The 21,711-nt window shown below is 44.6% G+C and overlaps 1 protein-coding gene across 1 annotated transcript in view; it reads right to left on the bottom strand.

Annotated features, from left to right (window-relative positions):
* LOC144124610 (cytochrome P450 4V2-like) overlaps positions 1–17,485 on the bottom strand; it is a 67,010-nt gene extending 49,525 nt beyond the window's left edge. The window contains exons 1-3 of the mRNA XM_077657401.1: positions 17,186–17,485; positions 5,367–5,476; positions 4,547–4,635 (exon numbers count right to left, since the gene is read on the bottom strand). Of these exons, the coding sequence (XP_077513527.1) occupies positions 4,547–4,635; positions 5,367–5,476; positions 17,186–17,420 (434 nt within the window). The 5' untranslated portion in view covers positions 17,421–17,485. The remainder of the gene's footprint in view (positions 1–4,546; positions 4,636–5,366; positions 5,477–17,185) is intronic.
* Positions 17,486–21,711: the final 4,226 nt, after the last annotated feature.

The following is a 21,711-nucleotide window of genomic DNA, read 5'->3' as shown; positions in this document are numbered from 1 at the left end:
GCACGAACATGACTTAATACCCCGAGATATAGACGAGCTAAAAACATAAAGAAACGCCGCCAATGTTGCGTGCTCTAGATAATTAAGCCGCAAATGTCAAGAACATTTGAGATGTGCGTCTTGAAATTCCTTTTCTCTCGTTTGCAGTGACATGGGTGGCTTTGCCACACACGTTCCTTCGTTTTTGCTGATCATCAATGCTTCAACTAATTCCCGGCACACATTATTGCGATGCCTGAAGATTACACTTGCTCTCAGCGCGAGAAAAGATTGGATGATGGGGTTTTCTTCAGTGATGTAAACTGCTCTCCTTGGCATACATTAAGTATCGTTCAGTCTGTCCAAAGCAGTATTTGCCACAGGAATGCGGTATCTTGTAGACTACCATATTCTCGCAATCAGCATTCCAAACCTGATGCAACGCTGAGCACACCCTTTCACTGTTGCGACCTCCAGCTTGTTCCGTACGGCTCGAAACACCTTGCTAATCTCGTTGTCAATCGTGAACGCTCCTGGACATGAAATTTAGATGCGACTTTTTTTTAACCTTTTCGAGCACGAACAGATAAAGACCGTCGAAGAAAGACGACATGCGCTACTAGTGACAACTGAAAATTTATTGCTTCAGTTCATATCAATGGTAAGATTTCAGGTGCCTACTGGTTACCGACAGTTTCAATTTTCAATGCCTTTTCCAGCTGTCATTTCCTTGCTAACTTAATGCTGTTTTTCTCCCAAGTGCCGATGACGACGTTGAAAACCTGGGCTTGTGTCATACAGCGATTCTAATTCTTTCCCTCTCTGCGCCTGGCACCCTGGGCCTTCTTTCTCTTTTCATAATTAATTAAAATCCTCCTATCACCAGGATGGCGCGTCGTTAGAGTTTATCACATGGAGCTATAAAAAGTGGCCAATAAGTAAAAAAATAAGCGTTGTGTTATGCCGGTGTTGTTAGACTTGGAGAAGTCATTTGTCTTCCGCTTTCCTAGGAAATTTTAAGTGCGCAATTTCAAGTTGGTGCAAGAGAACCTTCTTTTATTCTATTTTTTTTTTAGAAAGATAGAGGCAGAAGGCAGACGTGAATATTTCCCCGAGAAATCAGCAGCCGAAGCGGAACTAATGCGGCACAGTGAATGTAGTAGTCGAGGTTCATTGCATAGTGGCTATTACAGCTGTGAAGAAATCGAAAGCCGGAATTCCACAAAGTGCCGGAACCGAAAAGCACGTGGTTAAAAATTCCGACAACCAATCTAGATTTCAGCCCCTCTTTGCTTTATTCTTTCACCGGTCTCTCGCCGAGAGCAAAGGCCACATCGTCAGCTAGGACAGGCTGCCGGTCGAAGTTAATGAAAGTGTTCGTCAGTGCTAAATGCTTTAATTGCAACTTTACAGAACTGCTCCTTTCCTCAAGGAGCAGCTTCCAAACATAAGCTGATTCACCCTCATCCTAGCATATCTTCCGTTCGTGCAGTCTGCGGTCCTACATAAGCGTGCCAGCACTTGTAGCTCAGCTACGCACACCACTTTTGCTCAGGTGTTTTCCTCACACCACGCCCGGTATTTGACAAGGACAATGATGCGTGTGCTCAGTCGAGTCAGGCGTAGCTGCAGACGAAGGCGTTTCTCACAGCTGACCTCTCCCACGTCAGAACGCAAGCGCAAGACACTGATCTTCCTCGTCTGCAAAACAACACGCTTGGGCGTCGTCAGCCAACACAAGTCAGACAGCCTATACCGTCATTAGTGCGCCTTTGACGCTGTTGTTTTTTGTTCTCTCTCGCTCTTTTTGGGTGTGCAAGGCTTAGTTTGCGCAGAGACCACTGCGTGCCATCCTTGGAGCAGGCCGTAGGTTTAGAAGAGCTGTTAACCAGTAGCGAGAAACGGATGAGGGACCAAGACATTCTTTTTCTGCGGCTGAAAAAAAACTTAGTCCGAAGGCTCTCTAATGCTCCCTAAAGCGTATATATGTAAAGCTTGCGAGAATTCGCTTTCGCAATCCTCAAGCGGTCCATCGTATGCCTGATCTCTATACTTCACATCAAACGCATGTAAAGGCACACGTGCATGTCTAACATTCTTTGAAAAAAATTTGAATATTGAAAAACAGTAAGGTACTGGTATGAAGGGAACGAGCCATTCTTCCCATATTTGGCGAAATTTTTATTTTAGAGTGTTTCCATCGCTCGCATCGAACAGTTGCCACAGAAAACCAATGAGAAACGCTTTCGACGAAAGCGAAAACTGTAACAGCAAAAAAATGCAAGCTTGCCGACAGGAGATCTGCGGATATATTTATTGTTACAATGAAATCTTACAGTTTACGAGAAAACTGCGTTTATAAACTCTTTCGCTTTGAAAAATGATTTTGTCCAGAGTTGGCTATGGTTCTCTGGCTATGGTTCTCTGGATAGTATAAACCTCCGTTAGTCGAGGAAACGACGTAGCCCAAAGTAGCGCAAGCCCCAATAAGCGTCTTAACTTGCCTCCTCACTGCCATCTCGAAAGCAAAGATCATCATCAAGCCTACCTCGTTTAATTCCGGAAGCCATTCCTTTCGGGTTCACCAGCGTAAGGCCATTTGTCGTGAACATTGACTGTGCCTTGGTATTACTCTGCATTGCTCCGCTTGTACCATTCACGACTGAGAAATTCTCTCTACGTTACCTTAGCGCAGTTCTGATTCGTCCCTTCTAATTTATTACGAGTTCACGAAAAGCTCATAGCGGAGATTCATTAAGCTGACTAATTATAAGCCCGGTTCATGATCAATCTGCACCCACGCGCTCGCCAACCACCGCAGACAGATCGAGTGACTGCCAGAGTGCTTGTCAGTCATTCACCGATAACATATGTAAAAACTGATTATACTTACGAGGTTTTCAATGAGGCAAACTGCTGCTGCGTAATCGTTGTCGCTATCTTGGTATTCGTAAGCGAAAGCATCTGCTGTTGGCTATAAGGATTCTGTCCAGGGAAATGACGGAGCAAGCGAACTAAAAAATCCTCCATCTTCTGTTATCCGACCCTGCTGCCCTGCTGAAAAAAGCTGTGCAATGCAATAATCTTATACAAGCTTTATCACTACCACACAGAAATCGTACAAAAGTTATACAACTTCATTCATTGTCATTCATCTTGTGCGATGTTTTGTTATAAGTTATGAAATTGTTATGATAAAACTCGCTGAGGATATTGCAGTATAGAACTTTTTTCTTCAATACGCTGCGCTTAGGAGCGGCTACTCTCATGACCAGAAAGGCGCAGCCATCATTCTCTCTTTTTCGCATGCTGATCTTCTAGTAAATTGTACGGTCCGCGTCCTCTGAATGCTGGGAAGACCATAAAATCAACGTTGTCGATCTTAAAACCGGAATCAACTATCGGAAAAGACTACTACATGAGTCTTGACATATGCGAAACACCCCAAGCAATTGATGTAGCTCGCTTACGAGGTAGTCCTCTCTTTCTGTACGCACATAAATTTCGTTCCGTAACACGACAAATGCAAGGAAAAAAATCGGCAACATAAAACACCAGCAAGTCGCCCCCTGTCGGTTCTTTCTACCACGCACCGTGAATCACAGCCGTGAGATTCATATCTATCCGGCTCTACTCTTTTAACTTCCCCCCTCTCCTTTTTCCACATCATTAGCAAACCTCTCCGCTTCCTCTTTTTTCCTACTCCTACCTTTTCTTTCAACTTAAAGGTGCACACTGTACACTGCCAGTCCTCATTCCTTTGTCATCCCTGGAGAAGGAGCTTAGCCGACTCCGTAACATCGGTTTTCTTTTTATTTGGAGACAAGGTTTCGCCTTTTACTGTTATAATTGCTGCAGTAATCGGAAGAGAGATGTAAGGCTTTCGCCAAAAGTAACGAGGCAGCTATGACCACAGAAAACGGAGGCTGACGGAGGAACTGCGCCAGCGGTATTCTTTTCTGGATGGTAATAAGAACCCGAGAACGCTAGAATAGTTAAGGGCAATGTGTTTAGTTTTGGTAAAGAGAGTACGCAAAGGATGAATTAACAAAGCAGTAATTTGTTTTTTGTTAAACTTCGCTACAAACGGAATAATTCTGTTTAGTTTGATATTCCGGTTATGACAAAACCCAACGCCAACATGGCTCAGTTTTCATACTTTGGCCCGCAAGCATTGGTACGCTTCCGCATAGTGCAGCACGCACCATGTTTTAGGTCTGCTGACTAACTCCCTCGCACATGCACAAATATACGAGGGGGTCTTTCTTAGTGCTTGTGAACGAGATTCAGTTTTGCTTCTCCATCAAACTTGGAATAGTGTTGAAAGAGCTATGAATCAAGATGTGAGCTGTACTAATTAAAGGAAAAATGATTTTCACTCGCACTCCGGTAGTAAATTCACTCCATCACAAACAAAAGTTACCCCTTAGTATTTATTACGCCTGTACAGTCGTCATTAGTCCCACGAATCCAAATAAATTATGCGGAAAAGTTGGCATGTAAAATAGTCGCGCCATTCAAGGCGCCTCTGCGGGTGGCAGAGTGGAGAGGTGCAGGATTCACTCACATCATGAGAAGGCTTTTGTGTCCAAGCCATGGCTTCAGGAACCGGTACAAAACAGGCTTGTCTGACTTCAATTTGCCCGTGAGGACAGCCTGAAAGGAACGCGCATATTCTGCCCATTAGCCAAGAATAAAACGCGATTCTCATAGTGCATCTGCCGAATAAATCGCATTCTGACCGAATATCTTTTTTTTTTCAGAAATACCTGCGAAAAGTCATATTCCGTGATTATATTATTATCGTAAGATATTGTACGTTTTTCTTCCTGAAAAAAAAAAGTCAGCTGTTTTAGTCCTGTTTTTTGCCTATATAAAGAACAGCTAATAGAACTGCGAAACAAATGAAAGGCGAGGCTTAGGAAAACGCTTCGGTCGTGTAACGTGTTGTGAAGTAACAGTGCGATTTTTTATGTACTTTTTTTGCTTCGCAAGTACATTGACTGACACCTTAGCGCATACCCCATACACTCTTGCATCGTGACGCATACATAAGACGGGGCATAATAACAGAAGCAAGCACACACTGTTTCCCTTGCTATGCTTATGTCTCAATCAGTGCATAACGAACTCGCTGAATTCGTGGCGCTTTGCATCTATACAACGCTTGAACAAGATTCTGGTGCACTAAGAGAGCGATGCTGTATGCGCCAATTACACTTCCAGTTTTGTGTTACGGCTTAAATCCGCTTTGCAAGCGACTGCATAGCTCTGAACAAAACAGGTGCAGCTTCTTAATGCGAAGACTGTGCCTCCTACGTCATACACAGTACAAGGTGATATCCAATCTACAGCAAGAGTAGGGTGCGAAACGGGTGGTCAGTCACCTGCGCTGCTTCAGGCGTGTGTCTTCCAACGATGGGCGTCAAGAAGAGGTAGCCTTTGAACGTCTTCCCCTCGTACTCCTTACTCACTTCGCGCACAGCGCTGAAGATTTCTGCGAGAATGAAAAGTGGAGAGAGCGAGAAAAATAAAAATGTAATCACCCCCCCCCCCCCCCGTGCTGAGAACCGTATAAGGTAAAGCTGTGAACATGTAATTGCGCGGGGAATGTGCCTTAAAGTCCTACATTATATAAAATGGGATATTTTTTTTGTTTTCCTAGCCACCTGCTCAGTGGTTAGGGCGTTCGACTACTGATCCGGAGTTCCCGGGTTCGAACCCGACCTCGGCGGCTGCGTTTTTATGGAGGAAAAACGCTAAGGCGCCCGTGTGCTGTGCGATGTCAGTGCACGTCAAAGATCCCCAGGTGGTCGAAATTATTCCGGAGCCCTCCACTACGGCACCTCTCTCTTCCTTTCTTCTTTCACTCCCTCCTTTACCCTTCCCTTACGGCGCGGTTCAGGTGTCCAACGATATATGAGACAGATAATGCGCCATTTCTTTTTCCCCTAAAACCAAATATAATTATATATAGCCACCTGTATATAAATTAACTGATGCTACGTCTCGAGGTTACGCACGCATAGTTTTTGGCACAGTTTACGACGGATTAGTGAAGGATCTGTACTTAGTGAGCGTAAAAGGCAGTGTGTGATAAGTTGCTTCTCGCCATTGTCGTTTTATTTCTATGGCATCAACATGAAAGGAAGGGTGGCGCATACTACCGCGGCCGGATACCCCTTCTCTCAAAGGAGGAAAACTCACAAGAGCTGGTACATAAGTTGGGAATGCACTCAACAACGCGGCACATAAGTAGGTGCAATGCACAATGCGCAATACAGCAAGATATAGTAAGCAAGCAGAAGGCGTCGTTAATCAAAATGGGACTAAGTAGGGGTTAAAACGCAAGTGATTAATAAGGAAGCAGCCTAAATTCTGTGATCGCCACCAACAGGCAACGAAAAATATTAATAAAAAGCCACGCAAGTACGCCGTATCTACGCAAGGAACTCTGCAACATATCCAACATAACGGATAATAACTGTCAAACCCTAATCGTAGCAAGGTGGGGTGAAACTTAGTTTCGTCAAAAAATTAGATTTTGAGAATTTGTGATCATATGAGAGAGAATTTCTTTAACTTCCAGAGAATATATTACAGTTGGTATCCGCGATATTAAACACAATTTTGCCTCGTTTTTTGTTGTCCCGTCGACCGGAAATGTGTGTTTTCAGAGACTTTATTGGCGTTTTTTAGAAAACATCATTTTTGGAGGCTTGTGCACCTTTTTCTTGCGAAATAGAAGGCATAACAAAAAAAACTTTTTCAGAGTTGTTAATCTGTTGTCACTCAGATATCTGGTACCAGTATCAATAGCCTTAAGTTCATTTCTGACTAAAAAATACAACCATTCATGGGTGGCAGTGTAATTGCATCGACAAAGAAAAAACTTAATAAATCTAGTTTTTGTTCTAAACGCATAATTTTAGTACCATTTCTGTAACGCATTGGTTGCTACTCTTGTATAAAATTTCAACATTCTGCAGAGTGCATGTTTTGCACAAAAAGGTATGTGAGTGCAAAAAAAAGCAAAAATTAAATTTTAGAACAAAATCAAACTAACTATTTGTGTGCTAAAATGCAAGCTGCGTTTATTATCTTTAAGTTTCCTCGCAAATTTTATAGCAATAGATTTTATTACAACTGCTGTACAGCCAACTTTTGAAAACCATTTTCACCATAAGCGACGATATGTGTGCAACTTAAAAAAAAATACAGTTCGCGTTCCACTAGCTCTTTCTTGAACGATAGGTATGCGCTCTTTGTCTTGTCTTAATAAAGTGAGCGTAACCCAATTGGGATGCGATATAGCCATCTCGGCTGTGAGAAATAGGGTGGAAATAATGGGAGCCAATAGGAAAGTTCCTAACAGGCGTAATTGTCAACATAGGTGAGGCTGCAGAGGATGGCTTCGCTCCGCCTTGACTTGAGAGATAAAATATGTTAAAATGCAAGTACCGTACAGAAAATGCGCCACTGCGTAATGTTTATTCTATCTGAAGCTTTCCAGTTGAAACTGAGAATGTTCATTGTTTCAACCATGAGATAGCTAATATTAACTGTGCAGTCAGTTCGCAGTGTGGCAAAAGACACTGCTGACTGTGTGAATCGAGCGTTGAAAATAATGCTTCAAGTTCAAGTGTGTCTTCTTCCGTCTTTTAGCCAGCGTTACGTGAGTATCCTTGCATATCGTCGAATCCTAAAGCGTCCGAAAGACCATGAAATTTGATAAACCAAAATGAGGACGTGTAGATAGGATAGGATAGGATAACTTTATTGAGCTTTAGCGTAATTGCTTTTGTGCGTTTGAGATGAGCCCATCTCCGCAACGGTCGATTGCCTCTATTCCAGGGCTACGCTGGATGCTGCCGGCAGCTGAGCTGGCCGTATCAGACCGGTCTGGTCATCGCGGCAGTCGCTGGAAAGCAGTCCTATTGCTCCGCACTTGGGTTTGGTATAATTGGAACGACGTCGACTTTTTCACATGCCCATGTTATGTGATATAGTGCAGGTTTTTCATGGCACCAAGGATACTTGTGTTCGTAAAGTGTGGGGTGGATTTTACATAGTGTGTTTAGGTTTAGATATGACCCCTTTTGTAGTTGTCTTCAACGTGACAGGACATGTAGAAGCTCTGTTGCAAGAACTTTAGTGGTCTCACTGGGAGCTGTAATTTCTTGCTCGTGCTTTCGTTCCTATTAAGTCAGTTTAATAACTGCGAAAATGCATGTGACTAAAATGGCGCCGATTCAGCTTGTTTTTTTTTTATTTTTTGCTTTGGTTTTCGCTATATCAGTAGAAGATAACGTAAACAATGGTGAAGGATATTTGTTTCTACCGCAACTCCATTGCAGCTGGCTTGCTTTCAATGTAAACGTCATCGGGGGCTTCTAAGTATCAGGCACTCGGAGGTCTTCACAAGAAGACTGCACTGTGCAAAAAGGATTCACGCGCCAGAGGTGCCGCGACAGCGGCTGCGCACCCCGCCCCGTTATTTACGCTCAAACTGCGAACGAGCTTGCCAACCTTGAGACAAGACAAACGCAGCCTCTCTCCAACCAGGAAAAAGATAGGCTCTACGCGAGAAACCTCCGCTTCCGCGGTAAAGGTAGCGCCTCCAAAAGCAGCCTTACTTCCATTCATACGGATATGTTGAGAATATTCTTCGAAATCCCAGACGCCACCTGAACACGCCGACCATTATGAAGTAAATGCGTCGCGCTTCTTCGGTTCTCAGTGCCTATAGCTGTAGGCTATATATGGAGTCAAGCCATGCGAGCCGGGTAAGGGAAGGCAGGCTCGATGCTTGCAAGGTAGCAGCGACACCTTTTAGTGGACTCGCAGTGCAAAAGGTCTTTGCACTGATTCCACGCGGCTGAAATAGTCCCAGCACCCTGCACTAGGTCGCCCACTGAGCACCGGGGCATACATTTGAGCGTTCAAGTGTATTATTCATTTAGGACAAGATCTGTTATTTATGTGCCGCAGAACCTCGCCTTTCTGAAGCACTTTTTCGTCGGAGACTCCTGGCCTTGCAAGGAGCTGGCAAATAATTATGTTACGAATTTCTAAGCAACAAATAAAGGAAAAACTGTACGACAAAATTTTCCAAAGAAATTTAGTTTTCCCGGGGGGGGGGGGGGGGGGGGTGTTGAGCATGAGAAAAGGTGAGACAGTCTCACAGATGCATAGGCGATGCAAAAGTTGTACGACTGGAAATTAAAGCCATATCACCTTTATTTGGAAGCACGTGGCTATGAGCGCTTCCTCTTAAACTGCATCTAAAAGTGGGTAACAGGCAAGGAATGACTCCTATTGCATAACCGTCCATTTCGTAAAAAAAATAGCGAATGAAACTGTTTCAGCCTGTTTGGCAGCTTGAGGTAGAAATAGGAGAACTTATTCTGGCTCCGATCACGGTGGGCTGCGGGCTGAGTGACGACATTTAGCGCCATTGCTGCTCCACAGTCCTGGGCGTTTTCATCGTCCACTGAACGTCGCCGCACGCTGCGATAAATTGTTGATGGCCTCCGGTAGACTGCTTTTCATCAATATTTCAAGACAACATTTTGGAGCCCAGTGCGAGCCTGTCTTCAAGCGTTTCAAGCATAGCAAAGACGTTATGTTCGCTGCAGAGCGAAAAGCAAGCATTCACGCTGCAGCTGCCTCTTTGCTTTATGCCCTATGGAATGTTAGCAGGCGATAAAAATGAATGCGTGTAGCCGGTGGCACTGCACTCGGTAGCATTAAATCTAGCTGATGGAAATGTCTCGAGTCTGACAGATAAGTTTATTGATTTTACGGGCATGCAGGTCGGATTACACTACAAAATGCTGCTACAAATGGATTAATGATTACACGACATTACACTACGAAATGCAGAATCCGTGCGACACCAAGCTAACCAGTGCTTACTACACAACACACAATGGCTCTGATTTTTACGAAAACAAATTCCTATAAGAAGAGCTTTCCTCTAAAACAATGATGAAATTGAATTAATTATCACCGATGGTTTTTGGGTCGGCTTACTTCCTAACATCAGTGCAATGCCCTTTTTTTTTCAAGAAAAGGTGCCTTGGTGTTTCACTGTGTTCTGGACGTCCTTTTTGTTGCTAAGAGGGCTAAAGTTGATTTTGCGGTCTCGCTGTTTGTACTTTTGTTATATAGGCTCTTCACCTTTCAGTCTTTTTTGTTGTTGTTTTAATGCCCCTCCTGCTAGGGCATTCGCACGGATTCTGCTTGCACCCCAGTGTGTAAGATAGACTGACATCATCTGCACTTACGACAATTTTTCGATGATTGCGAGTACCCACTTGGAATTAGTGAGATTTTGCGATTATTTACACCACAATCTTTTGGGTTGCCCAGATCACAACGAGGATAGGCGTGCCCTGCTCGCTACCTCAAGAAGGCAGGGCTGCTGCATGGTTCCTTGCAAGACATTGTTGACGTGCGTCGGAACCGGACGTTTAGGAGAGAGGCTTCCGGCCATACAAAGCTTTTTGGGGGCCCTGAAAAGCACTTGAGAAGACGAAAGTAGCAGCTGACGATTATCACGAGTGACTGTGCGCGTGGTTGCCAACTAGTTTCTAGCATCGCCCCTTAGGGCATTACAGCACGGGACTGCAGGTTTTAAATGACAGGTTTAAGTGACAGTTTTTTACACGTTACTGCTCGATAGGGCAGGAGCCCCTGTCAAGCTACGCCTTTAGCTACTGATTTATTGTGCGTTTACCTGTTATCAATGAATAAACTTGAAACTTCAAACTTGAAATATAGACGTGACCAATTAATTCAAAGCATACAAAAAAGCGTTACTTCCTGAAATATACAAGGTGCCAGATAGCAATCTGTTCCTATCTCTGACCGTTAGAACAGAAAAAAACAATGACGAAAAACGTCACTCCCATAAGAAAATTACCTGACCTTCAAGGCGTAGTCCAGTCTCTTCGACGTACAGTTTAGTGCCTGGAAATATATGTTGGAAAAATTCTAATCTGACATTACTTCCGCAGTCCATCAGCTCTTGTCCTTTATGTTTTTTTGCTTGCTGTCGGGCTAACCGAGCTGTAATGACAGAGGTCTACTGGGTCACAGAAGTGTGCCAAAATATTGTCTTCAACAAATATCTAAGTGCCGCAACGAAGGAGGTGTTTCCGAAAGGATAATCGCACGGCTAATACCACCTGCTTCTGAAAACCACATAAACCTCGATTTTCTGCCCTCTTGCATCACAGCTTAGTGCCCACTTTCGAAGTTAAAGCTGTCTGGAATCTGGTTTGCAGAGAAACAACTTCTGGTACGCGAAGCGAGTGCCGCACGGAAATGAGCCTAGCATAAGCGATACGGGTCACTGCAGCAATGCACTACAGCGACTGCTGTTGCTCATCGCCGCTGGGAAGGGGTCAAGGTGTTGAAAAAAGTGTAGTCGCTGACAGTGATTTGAGGTGATTAATGGTAATTACAGCCTGTCTATCTCATTGGCACAATGGTTTCAGAGAGGAGAGCTTAAGGAACCATTTTGAAGTTTGAGAGGAAGACGCGCTCTTTCACAAAGTTCGTGCATTTCAAGTTACGTCTCCAACCTTTACCAACCTGGACATAGACTACATGCTTTAAGGCATTTCGCTTCGTGAATCATTTCACCTAGGCGCCGTACCACAACGAGCCGCTTTTAAAGTGAAGATGAAGAAAATTTCATACATCGCGTATTTGTCCCAGCGATCGGAGCTAATCTCCATAGGCTAAATTCATAGCGTTTGAGACTTCCGTCATGTTCTTTGTAAGGATATAGAATCTGTTTGAGACTTTTTTGACGCCTTCCTTCATTAGAAAATTGCCATGAATGATGCTATTTGCATCTCTGGAGTTCTGAACGCGATGCATGGACATTATCCGTGACGTTACCGAAAACACCGATAAACTATTTTCGGCGGGTATTCAACGCAATAACAACGGCCTGTTTTTCGCGGCTTGGTCATGTTGGCATCGATGACAGCACCCACAGCAGCCCAATCAAGCATAATGAACCCAACCAGCATGAGCAAAATGGAAGGCTGTGCTCCTTCAGCATTTGAGTATTGCGCAGACGAGGGCACCTGGGGATTATTTCTGCCTTGCATACGCGAATGAATGTTTTCTAACGTGGCTAACAAGGGCGACAATCTTTACACACGTGCGCCGTACAACTTTGCACGGCAGTCGAAAGTCACTTAGATCTGTTCTTATTCACTATGCGGCGTAAGCATTGAACAGAGCCAATAACCTTGCTCGTATTATTGGGCTCTTATTAAATGTATCTATTTTGAAGGGTTCTTCCAAAACTAGCCCTTGCTGACCGAAAGCTGTGACCGTGTTAATATTCGAAGGGTAAGAGGACCACCTTGTGCAGAACTGTATGCTGTGGACTCGTTTGCTTAACCTTTCCATTAATTGTAGGCGCTAGCTTTAATGTTTCAGCCATTCAACAGGCAGCGTATGGACTAACTCACTCCTCTAGTATGCTCCACGTATGTTCTTGAGCCCAACGGTTTTCAATTCAGGTGAAGCATCATATCAAGCTTTAATTCATTTTATTTCATTTTATTGCGCTGAAGGCCCAAATAGGTACTGGGGAGGCATCATCAAAACATCGTAAAAGCATTAACATAGCGGCCATGCTTGCGAAATAAAGGTGATATAAAGAAATCAAATAATATTGAATAACAATAGAGGTTATTTAAAACAACTAAAAGGGGCACATGAATTTTTTTCAGCAACACGGAACAAAAAAAGAACAGTAAGTATGCAGTACACAAGTACATAAACAGTGGTAGGCATGCAGCGGAGGAACGATAAAGGTACAAAGAGCATAGCGATTCGTGTTACTCAGGTAAGGGTTATACATTTTCTTTGCACTGGTATTAGGTATAGAGTTCGCAACCAGTTGTATGAATTAAAATATAAAGAACGAATAAGAGAAAAAAGTAAAATCCTACCGAAGCACTTAGAAGCGTGACCAGTGTCTCAAATTTTTTGTTGTTCGCATGCAAACAGTGCCTATATTAACAGCGATCTGCTCATTAATCGCCAGATGAAGAAATTAAAACCGTAATAAATTTGTCCGTGCAAGTGCAAATTATCACAGTCGAGGAGAAGGAAGATATGAGTTGCAGGTTTAATTTTCTCTGTAGTATAATCTGAAGGAATATTGTAAACTTGTGAAAAAGCATTAGACTAAGGCTTTTGCGCCCAATTTCTAACAGCTGAAGATATGGGTCCCGTTTAATCATTAATATGCCCAAATAGGAGGAATAGTTCGGTGCAATGAAGCACACAGCTTTGTTCTGCAAAGATTATAGTTTGGATACCAGGTATGATTGATGAGGCTTCTTGGTAAGCGAGGCATGTTCGAGTTTCGGGTGTATTACATTGCTATAAACAAATAGCTTAGTTTTTTTGTCACCATGACGAAATGGCCGTCGCATGCAACCCAGTATTTTATAAGCGTTGGCTAATATGTAGTCGGTCTCTGCAGACCTTTTGAAGCGATAGCTTCACTACGCCATGTAAAGCCGATTTCGCCGTGCCTGGCACAGCCCTCTCATGCGCAGTAGAGCGCATGCCGCGAGCCGCTGCTCGCCTGCCTATGAACAGGGGGTTCGAAGCCCTGCCTAGTTAGATGCGCGATGAGTTAAGAGGCGGAATGTCAGCGCACGTACTTAGTACGACTGTAGTACAGGCTACGCGAAGCCACATCGACGCATCCCGAAGTTGTAGCATAGTAAGGCGGGTCGGCAGCGAGCCCAAGAAGCGAGGCCAGACCGACTCTTCTCATACGAGGGGTTGACCAAACTAAAGTGAACCCGTTTAACCCGTGGATCGCTATCGCGTACTCTTTATGTTTAACCGGAGCTAAACCACACGCAATTTTTTCGAGTTGTGAACGGTCACTAAAGGTGATAACAGAGCGATAAATGACGTAGTCTCTGGCAAACAACATTAGTGAAGAGGTAAAAAGTGGTAGTGTTTTTACGTGGTTAAACCAACTAGACGTGCAGAAGCAAGTGTTCATTCTTGAATTGGAGTCAGGCGCGTAGCCAGAAATTTTTTTTTTCGAAAGGGGCCCGAGGCAGTTGTGTAAGGCAAAGCCCGGGGTGGGGGGGGGGGGGGGGGGGGGGGGGGCATGCTTAACAATAACACATCTTAACAATAACAAGGCCCTCGGGCATTCCCTTAGCTACGTCCCTGATTGGAGTGGACACTTACGCTCCACTTTAAGGGTATGACACGATAGCTTTAGTGAGCTAATATCCATATATGCAGTTTTCACCGCAGCGGTGGCCCAGTGGTTTGAGCATCCGCCTCGTAGGTGGGAGGTGCGGGGCTCGATCCCCAATACCGCCAGGTACCCACCGGTGATACAATGGGCACAAGCTTTCCCCTGGTCTGATGCTCGGCTTATTTACGGGGGTGACATGCTTGGGAAATGGGCCTTTGACCCCACCTTGTGAAATGAAAACTACCTTGTGCCATGGCGCTGTTTGTCAAAAGCAGCCCTTGCGCCATAAAAATTCAACTTCATGATCATATATGCAGAATTGGTGATTCTCTACTTGACATTCATAGATCGCGGCAAGTCCGCACCCCATTACTAGTGCTGTGGCAGGTTGCTGTTTCTATCACAGCCGCCGGAGAGATTGTGCGATCAATGTTGCTCATCCTGAGCACCCTCTCGCGACCAATCCTTAATTTAACTGACACCTGCAAGGGCAGCTTGCGATGACACCACAAGGTTACGTGACCTAGGTGGCGCGACACCCTCTTCCCATTGGCTGCAGCTTGCACTACGCTGCTCCGAACTTACCCGAGTTATTTCGGGTTAGTTCGGAGCGCAAGACAGTACAAGGTGACAATATTCTTGCTCGGGGTTGACACCTCTTGAGTAGTGATTTCGCACTAATATTAGGGGATGCATAGTTAATATAGGTAAGAAATAATGCAGGCCCTTAGACGGTACCCTGTGGAACTGAATTGAATTAATTTCTTCTCCATACATACATGAAAACTGAGCATATTTTTATGCATATTTTATTGTTTGAATAATGGATTGAACAATCAATACTTTAAGAGCACCAGGCGTATTGTCTAAGCATTCTTCAATCCAGTCGATTCCGATGCTCTCAGCGTTATTTTGACTCCTTTTAAGCCTTAATCGTTTGTGCACAACACGGTCAAAGTCTTTCTCAAAATCAATAAATATGGCGTCAATCTGCCGTAAAGTATGTACATTGTTGTGGATGTCCTGTGGGTAATTCAAGTGCAGTGGTTACCATGACCAGCCACGCAGAAATCCATGCTGACTGGCGAAGTATGTTTTTGTTTAAGAGGAAGTTAATGATTTTTGAAGACAGGATATGTTCAAGTAATTTGCACACTTGGATGTTAGCCATATAGGTGAGTACAAAATCAAAGCATCTGGGCGTGCTGGAGCAAGGACAGCGTGTATCAGTCGAATAATGATAAGAAGTTAGCAGATTTTACGTTCATACGTAAGGCGTGTGTCACTGGAAGACTATCTGTCTATAGTAAATTCGGAAAATTGAAATCACCCGCAAGTACAGCCGGTGCATTTCCATACTAGTTGGTCACATGTGAAAATACGCCACACAGTTCATCAGCAGAGTGCGCGGAATAATCCGGAGGTCTGTAAAAGGCACCGATGACTGCACAATCATCGGTTTACAGTTCTAATACTGCGACATCTATTCATCGCAATCGACGCCGCAGCTGGTATGTTCACCAGCATGCTTGTCAAAAGGTCCCTTTACCTTGCGTCCTTTTTGGGGCCTTTACTTAATGCTTTTTTTTTAATTTATCAGCACTGACTACTTGCAAGTATAAGGGTGCATACGCATCACGCAACATCATCTTCTTCCCGTTATGTTCATTTCGACATTTCTTACGTCTGTCTTTCTTTTTTTTTGTCATGCGACGGACATCGTCGTCTGCACAAACAACACAGCCTTATTGTAAGGCAAGCTTGCTCAGATGCCAAACAAGGCAACCTACATATCGTTTGGATATATACTCCCATATATACTTCAAAAGTGGCAATATGGTTGGCTATATATATATATATATATATATATATATATATATATATATATATATATATATATATATATATATATATATATTATATATATATATATATATATATATATATATATATATGCAACCTGCAATGCCAAGGACGCGCTGCATTTCTGCTCTGGGCGCCTAAAAACTGCTGTTTTCAGCCGCTATGGTCGCGACAGACGCGAGACCACATTCGGAACTATTGGAAGCGCGTGTTTTAAATGAGTAACCGGCTGCGGCATTGTATTTAGCGGCTTTTAGCGGGCTTAAAAAAACAACGGAAAATGTTGTAACGGACAGTTACAATGTCCCAAGCGGTTACTCAGGACCAATTAGCCCAACTTTTTCTTTAATAACATTTAGCTGACAACATTCCTTGCCTAACTGCTCCGGACGTAGCCTAGACAATTAACGCACTTTACATATTGTCTCGACAGTGCGTGGAGGTTTAGTCAGGTGGCATGGAAAAGCCATAGAGCGCTGCGATCGATGCAGCAGACTTCATCCCAGGTTGCCTGCAATCCAACTTCTCCTCGCACTCGTATTAACAGGGCTACACCATTGAAGTTCTCCGGGAAAACACATAGTGTACCACCACTGTTTCGAATAGTTCGGCGTGTTTGCAGCATAGTCGCATTCGATATGTACTATTTCCATATTTTCAAATAACGCGTAAGTACTTTCTGCGTGGAGGTTGTGCTGCTACGAAGATAAACGTGCAAAATCTACACTTGGTTTTGTAGAGCACCGTTTCTCTCTTTCTATTCCTGGTTCACTGAAAGCATTGATTTCTTTTGGAAGAATTCTTGTTGAATGGCGGCAACAAAGCGTTAATTACGAAGGTACTGTTCGGAAATAATAAACTGTAATAAAAACTTGCGCTTACGCCCTGAATGACCTTATCGTGCTGGCGAGTTTATGAGCGCACCAAGCACGATGTTATCTGACATTATCGTGAGCGTAGCTAGCTTCCAAACGAGCTAGTAATTCAGGGATGCATGTGGACCGCTGTTGCCTTTTCTTAACCGCAACACTTCACCGTCCAGGTGCAAGCCTCCCGGATTGCAGCGTGAATGCTCACCTGCCGTGAAGTTATCCGCCCTAAGCTGCTTCCTTCGGGCCCAGTAGACGGAGGCCAGGTACCAGAAAGGTATCCAGTCCCAGGGCCCAGGCACCGGCCTCAGCGCTAGCCACACTTTGACCCAGGGCAGGCACCACTTCTTGACGAGCCACGCCGCGACGAGCGCAACGAGCGTCCATGTGACCGCCTGCCAAGCGGCCAGCTGAGGCGAAGCCAGCGGGGTCAGTTGGATCATCGCCGCGCCGAACTGTCGTGTCCCGCACCGCCCGAGAGAAAGCGTTTCTTCTCCTCCGCGGGACGCCCCACGGCCGCTTTATAACGTCTTTGGTTTGAGGGTCACCCTTCCGACTGTTCCCCTCCCTTCTCTCGCTTAACCGCAATAAGAATAAGGAGACTGAAGTGCGCAAAACAGTGAAAAGGACGTTTGCTTGCGTGCATTGGTTCAGTGCAAGGCCATACCTTCGAGTGCTTCTTGTTTTAAATAGGTGCGGAACTAAGTTAGCGATACAAGGATGTCGCTAAAGTTTGCGCAAGGCTCTCATAGCTAGGCGACTCGCGATGGTCCGTTTCCATGAGGGAACTGAATACGAGGAAAATATTAGAAAAACTGCTGGCGTCGTCAGGAAGTAAGCATCGTTTATTTTTTCTTCCTCACGTATGGCGCCGGCTTCTTTACATTCTGTTTCAACTCTTTGTAGTCCCGCGGCGTTGGAAACGTGTGGGAGGCCGTTTGCGAGGAAACCAGTCTCCTCGTGAGCCTCTCGTATTTTATGTCGGTGCATGAAATACAAGAGGAAAGAAGTAGTATTTCCCGAGGAGTCGCAAAAAAGGAAGAAGCAGTAAATTTTGCTGCGCTTAATGCAAAATACAGCCTTTCATTGTCTCTACTTGGCTGAACCGTAACAATTAATATGACTTGTCGTTTCCAGGTTTCAGTGCGAAGAGGTGCGGAAGCACGCTTTGCGTTGAAGTGCGCATGGAAATTCGACAGACACCTAACACTGCTTACGTGCGATAATGAGAAAGCATTAAAGTGCTGTGTCATGCTATGGGCAGAACGACTACGAGCCATGAGTCATACCTATCATTATGAGGCATAACTATGCACACTTTATACAAAAAGCTTTATGCACTTTACATTGCGTTACTTCTAAAGTCCTGAGTCATGAAACGTTGCAGAATGACTGTCGTGAAGCATGACTGTGAGTACGAGGCATGGCTATGCATACTTTGCACAAATGAACTCTGTGCACATTACCTTACGTTACTTGTAAAATGCTGAGTCATGCACGTAGCAGAAGTAAAGTGCAGAGTCATTCGTCATGGCTATGACTACTCGCCATGACTGCGCATACATTTTATAAACTCTATACACCTTACATTACGTTACTTGTAAAGTGCTGAGCTATGCAGCGTTTCAGAAATAAAGTGCGGAGTCATGGCTATGAATACAAGTCATGACTACGCAGCATACTTTGTACAAATTAACTCTGTACTCCTTACCTTACGTTGCTTGTTAAGTGCTGAGTCGTTCTACGTTGCAGATTTATTATGAGTCATCAGTAATGACTATGACAATTCGTCAAGACTATGCACTTTGTACAAGCTATATACACCTAACATTACGCTACATCTAAGTGCTGAGTGGTGATACTGTGTAGAATAACTATGAGTGATGACTTTCATAGGTCCGAGAACGTTACGTTTCATCATTCATGACTATACAAGTTGGCTTTCTTGTTTTGTCACATCGTACAAAGGCGTTCTGACACCCTCCGAATTACGTGCTATAGACGATGGACGCCGGCTTCTGTGCGAATCGGGCATATAATGCTTTCGGTTAAAACAAAATATAAAAATAGCGGCCTTCTTGTACCGCTATCGACACAAAGTAAGAGGGCACTGGATGAGCCCAGAAATGATTCCTTTCTGTTTCTTTGCATCAAAGCGTTAAAGGGAACCATAGGCGGGTACCGACTCAAAGGCGTGCCGACAAATAGTTTTGGAGTGTCCATTTTTTGTCTGAAATACGCCTATGGAAATAGAAATTATGAAAATGAGCTCAAAATACCAGTGGGGAGCGTTGATAATTAATTACGAACGATTCTGTACGTGCAGGTCGAGTCTCGGTCGACCTATGTTTCGGTCGACCAACCAGCCTGACCTATCACATTCCTTATGGAGTCGCCGACAAGCACTGGTTGTTCCTGTGAACGACCGCTGAGGAGCTCTGTGACGCCGCAAGAATTGGGGCTAGTGCACCTTGACGTCACACGATGCTGGTGGGCATACCGAGCGGTTCCTCAAACAACATTCAAAATCATGACGAATTATGTTCCACTCAACGCCTGGCACTGAAACTTGTTAGAATATATTTCCTTACGCTCATGAAAGAAATCCCATAGTTTGTTTGGGTTCAAAATATCGTGTGTGCACCAATTTAAGCTTGATCTTGGCAGAGCGACAGCAGCGCAAGGTAGCTCTTCTGGCGGCGGGAGATGAATTTGTCGGAATCGTGCAGAGACGGCCCTGTCTCAAACGTGCTTTCCGCGTATTATTATTTCACTTCTTGTATTGGAAGCGACTTCTGCCTGTTCGCGGAAAGCAGCAAGTCTTTACAGTGGAGTGCCACGACAGTTTGCGATACACGAAAAGCCGGAAACCACCAGTGAAATTTTGACGCTTCCCAAGCAGTCGTACGATAAGCAGCGGCGCAAAGCGGGATCGCAGGAGTGCACAGAATTAAGTGCTTTATTTGTGGTTGTATTGGCTTAGTTCGTTTCGCGTAGCGGTATAAGTAATCGTAACCATACATCTTGAAACTAACATGGAGGCTGGCCTAGCCCACGACTGACTCGCTCGCTGAGCGGGTGGTTAAGCGCTCAATGAGTGTTTCTCACAAGTGCGCAGGCAATGCGTGTTTTTTCGTGGGCATGTTTAAATGCATATGGTAGGACATACAGCATGCAACTGAGATTATCATCATGACCAGTGCAGCTACTTTGTTTTGTTCGTTTTTGAGCTACCAGTGCAAAAATACGAAACACAAGAAGAAGCGACCCGCTCTCAGCGCCGCGTGTGCTTCTTTTCTGCCTTTTGTGTTTCGTGCTTTTCAATGTTCTTTTCAGTTAAAAATGGCGTTAAGGCACTTCACGGCAGCTTTGGTTTCGGCTGTATAGTTAGTTCGAAATCATGAAAATGTCGCTCGCAACTGCTGGTTTTATCTAGTAAGCGCGCCGCGATAAGCGAAGCCGACTTGGAAGAGCCCCAATCCAGAAATTACAGACAAGCGCAGTTTATTCAACCAGAAGATTTCATGAACGCAATTTTTTTCGCATGTCTTCAGATTCCACCACAATAACCAATACCAAGTGTTTCAGGGATGAAGCCTGCCACTAATTTTCAAAACTACCGTTTCCGAGGTAAAGAGAAGCTTTTGGCGGCATAGTCATTGCAGCGTTGGTGGACGTCAACAATCAGGCGAATCTTCTTAACTAGTATATTTAATATATAAATAACAATAGTCAAACTTCTAACTATTACCGTTAGGCGCCCAATTTGTTAGCCGGCTGTTTATAACCGCCATATCAGTATTTAGAAGTCAGAAAAAGCGATTACACCCGCCAATGTCGCTCAACTAATTACGGCCATTTCTCACGCCATTCGAAAATCGTGCGCTTGCGGTGAGTGCAACGCGACGCCAATCAAAGCGTGGCACTCCGTGATGACTGGTTACAAAGAAACGAAAGGCGCGGTAACTGCCTAACCTCTCTGTGGACTACTCAACCGTGATGCACGTACACCACGCCACAATCTCTGCCCCGGCCGCGCTGGAGCACCGAAGTGACGCGGTGAGGGGAGCACTGGCGGGGCACAGATTGTCGCGCGGTGCGTGCATCACGGAGTGTCGAGATTAGACTGACGTCTCGTTGCGCTCCCCGCAGACGCGCGGGTTTCGATTGACGCGAGTAATGTCCCAAATTAGTTGAGCCACAGCGGCGAGGGTTACCGCGTTTCAGAAATTATAAAAACCGATATGGTTGTTACTAACGGCCTGCTATAAATATCTAATCGCCAGCGAGCCGCCGCGGTGGCTCAGCGGTTATGGCGCTCGGCTGCTGGCCCGGAAGTCGCGGGTTCAATCCCCGCCCCGCCACTTGCATTTCGATGGAGGCGAAATGCTACAGGCCCGTGTACTGTACGATGTCAGTGCACGTTAAAGAGCCCCAGGTGGTCGAAATTTCCGGAGCCCTTCACTACGGCGTCCCTTATATAGCCTGAGTCGATGTGGGACTTTCAAACCTTCATAAACCAGACCAAATCAGTTGCAAGCGGCCGCCCAACGGTAACAGTTTAAAAAGTTAAAATTTAGTTAATAAGTTACTAGTTAAAATGATTCACCTGTTTTTTGACGTCTGCCAGCACCTGTGTTACAATGCGGAAAAACCTTATTTTTACCTCAAAACCCCATTATTAAAAATGTGTCAGGCTTGCCTGAAACTCTTCGTATATCCGCAGATTCTTCC

Source organism: Amblyomma americanum, chromosome 3 (assembly GCF_052857255.1).
Source record: "Amblyomma americanum isolate KBUSLIRL-KWMA chromosome 3, ASM5285725v1, whole genome shotgun sequence".
Classification (NCBI taxonomy): Eukaryota; Metazoa; Arthropoda; class Arachnida; order Ixodida; family Ixodidae; genus Amblyomma; species Amblyomma americanum.
Note: the sequence above shows the minus strand (reverse complement) of the source record. Positions and strands in the feature narration are given on the sequence as shown.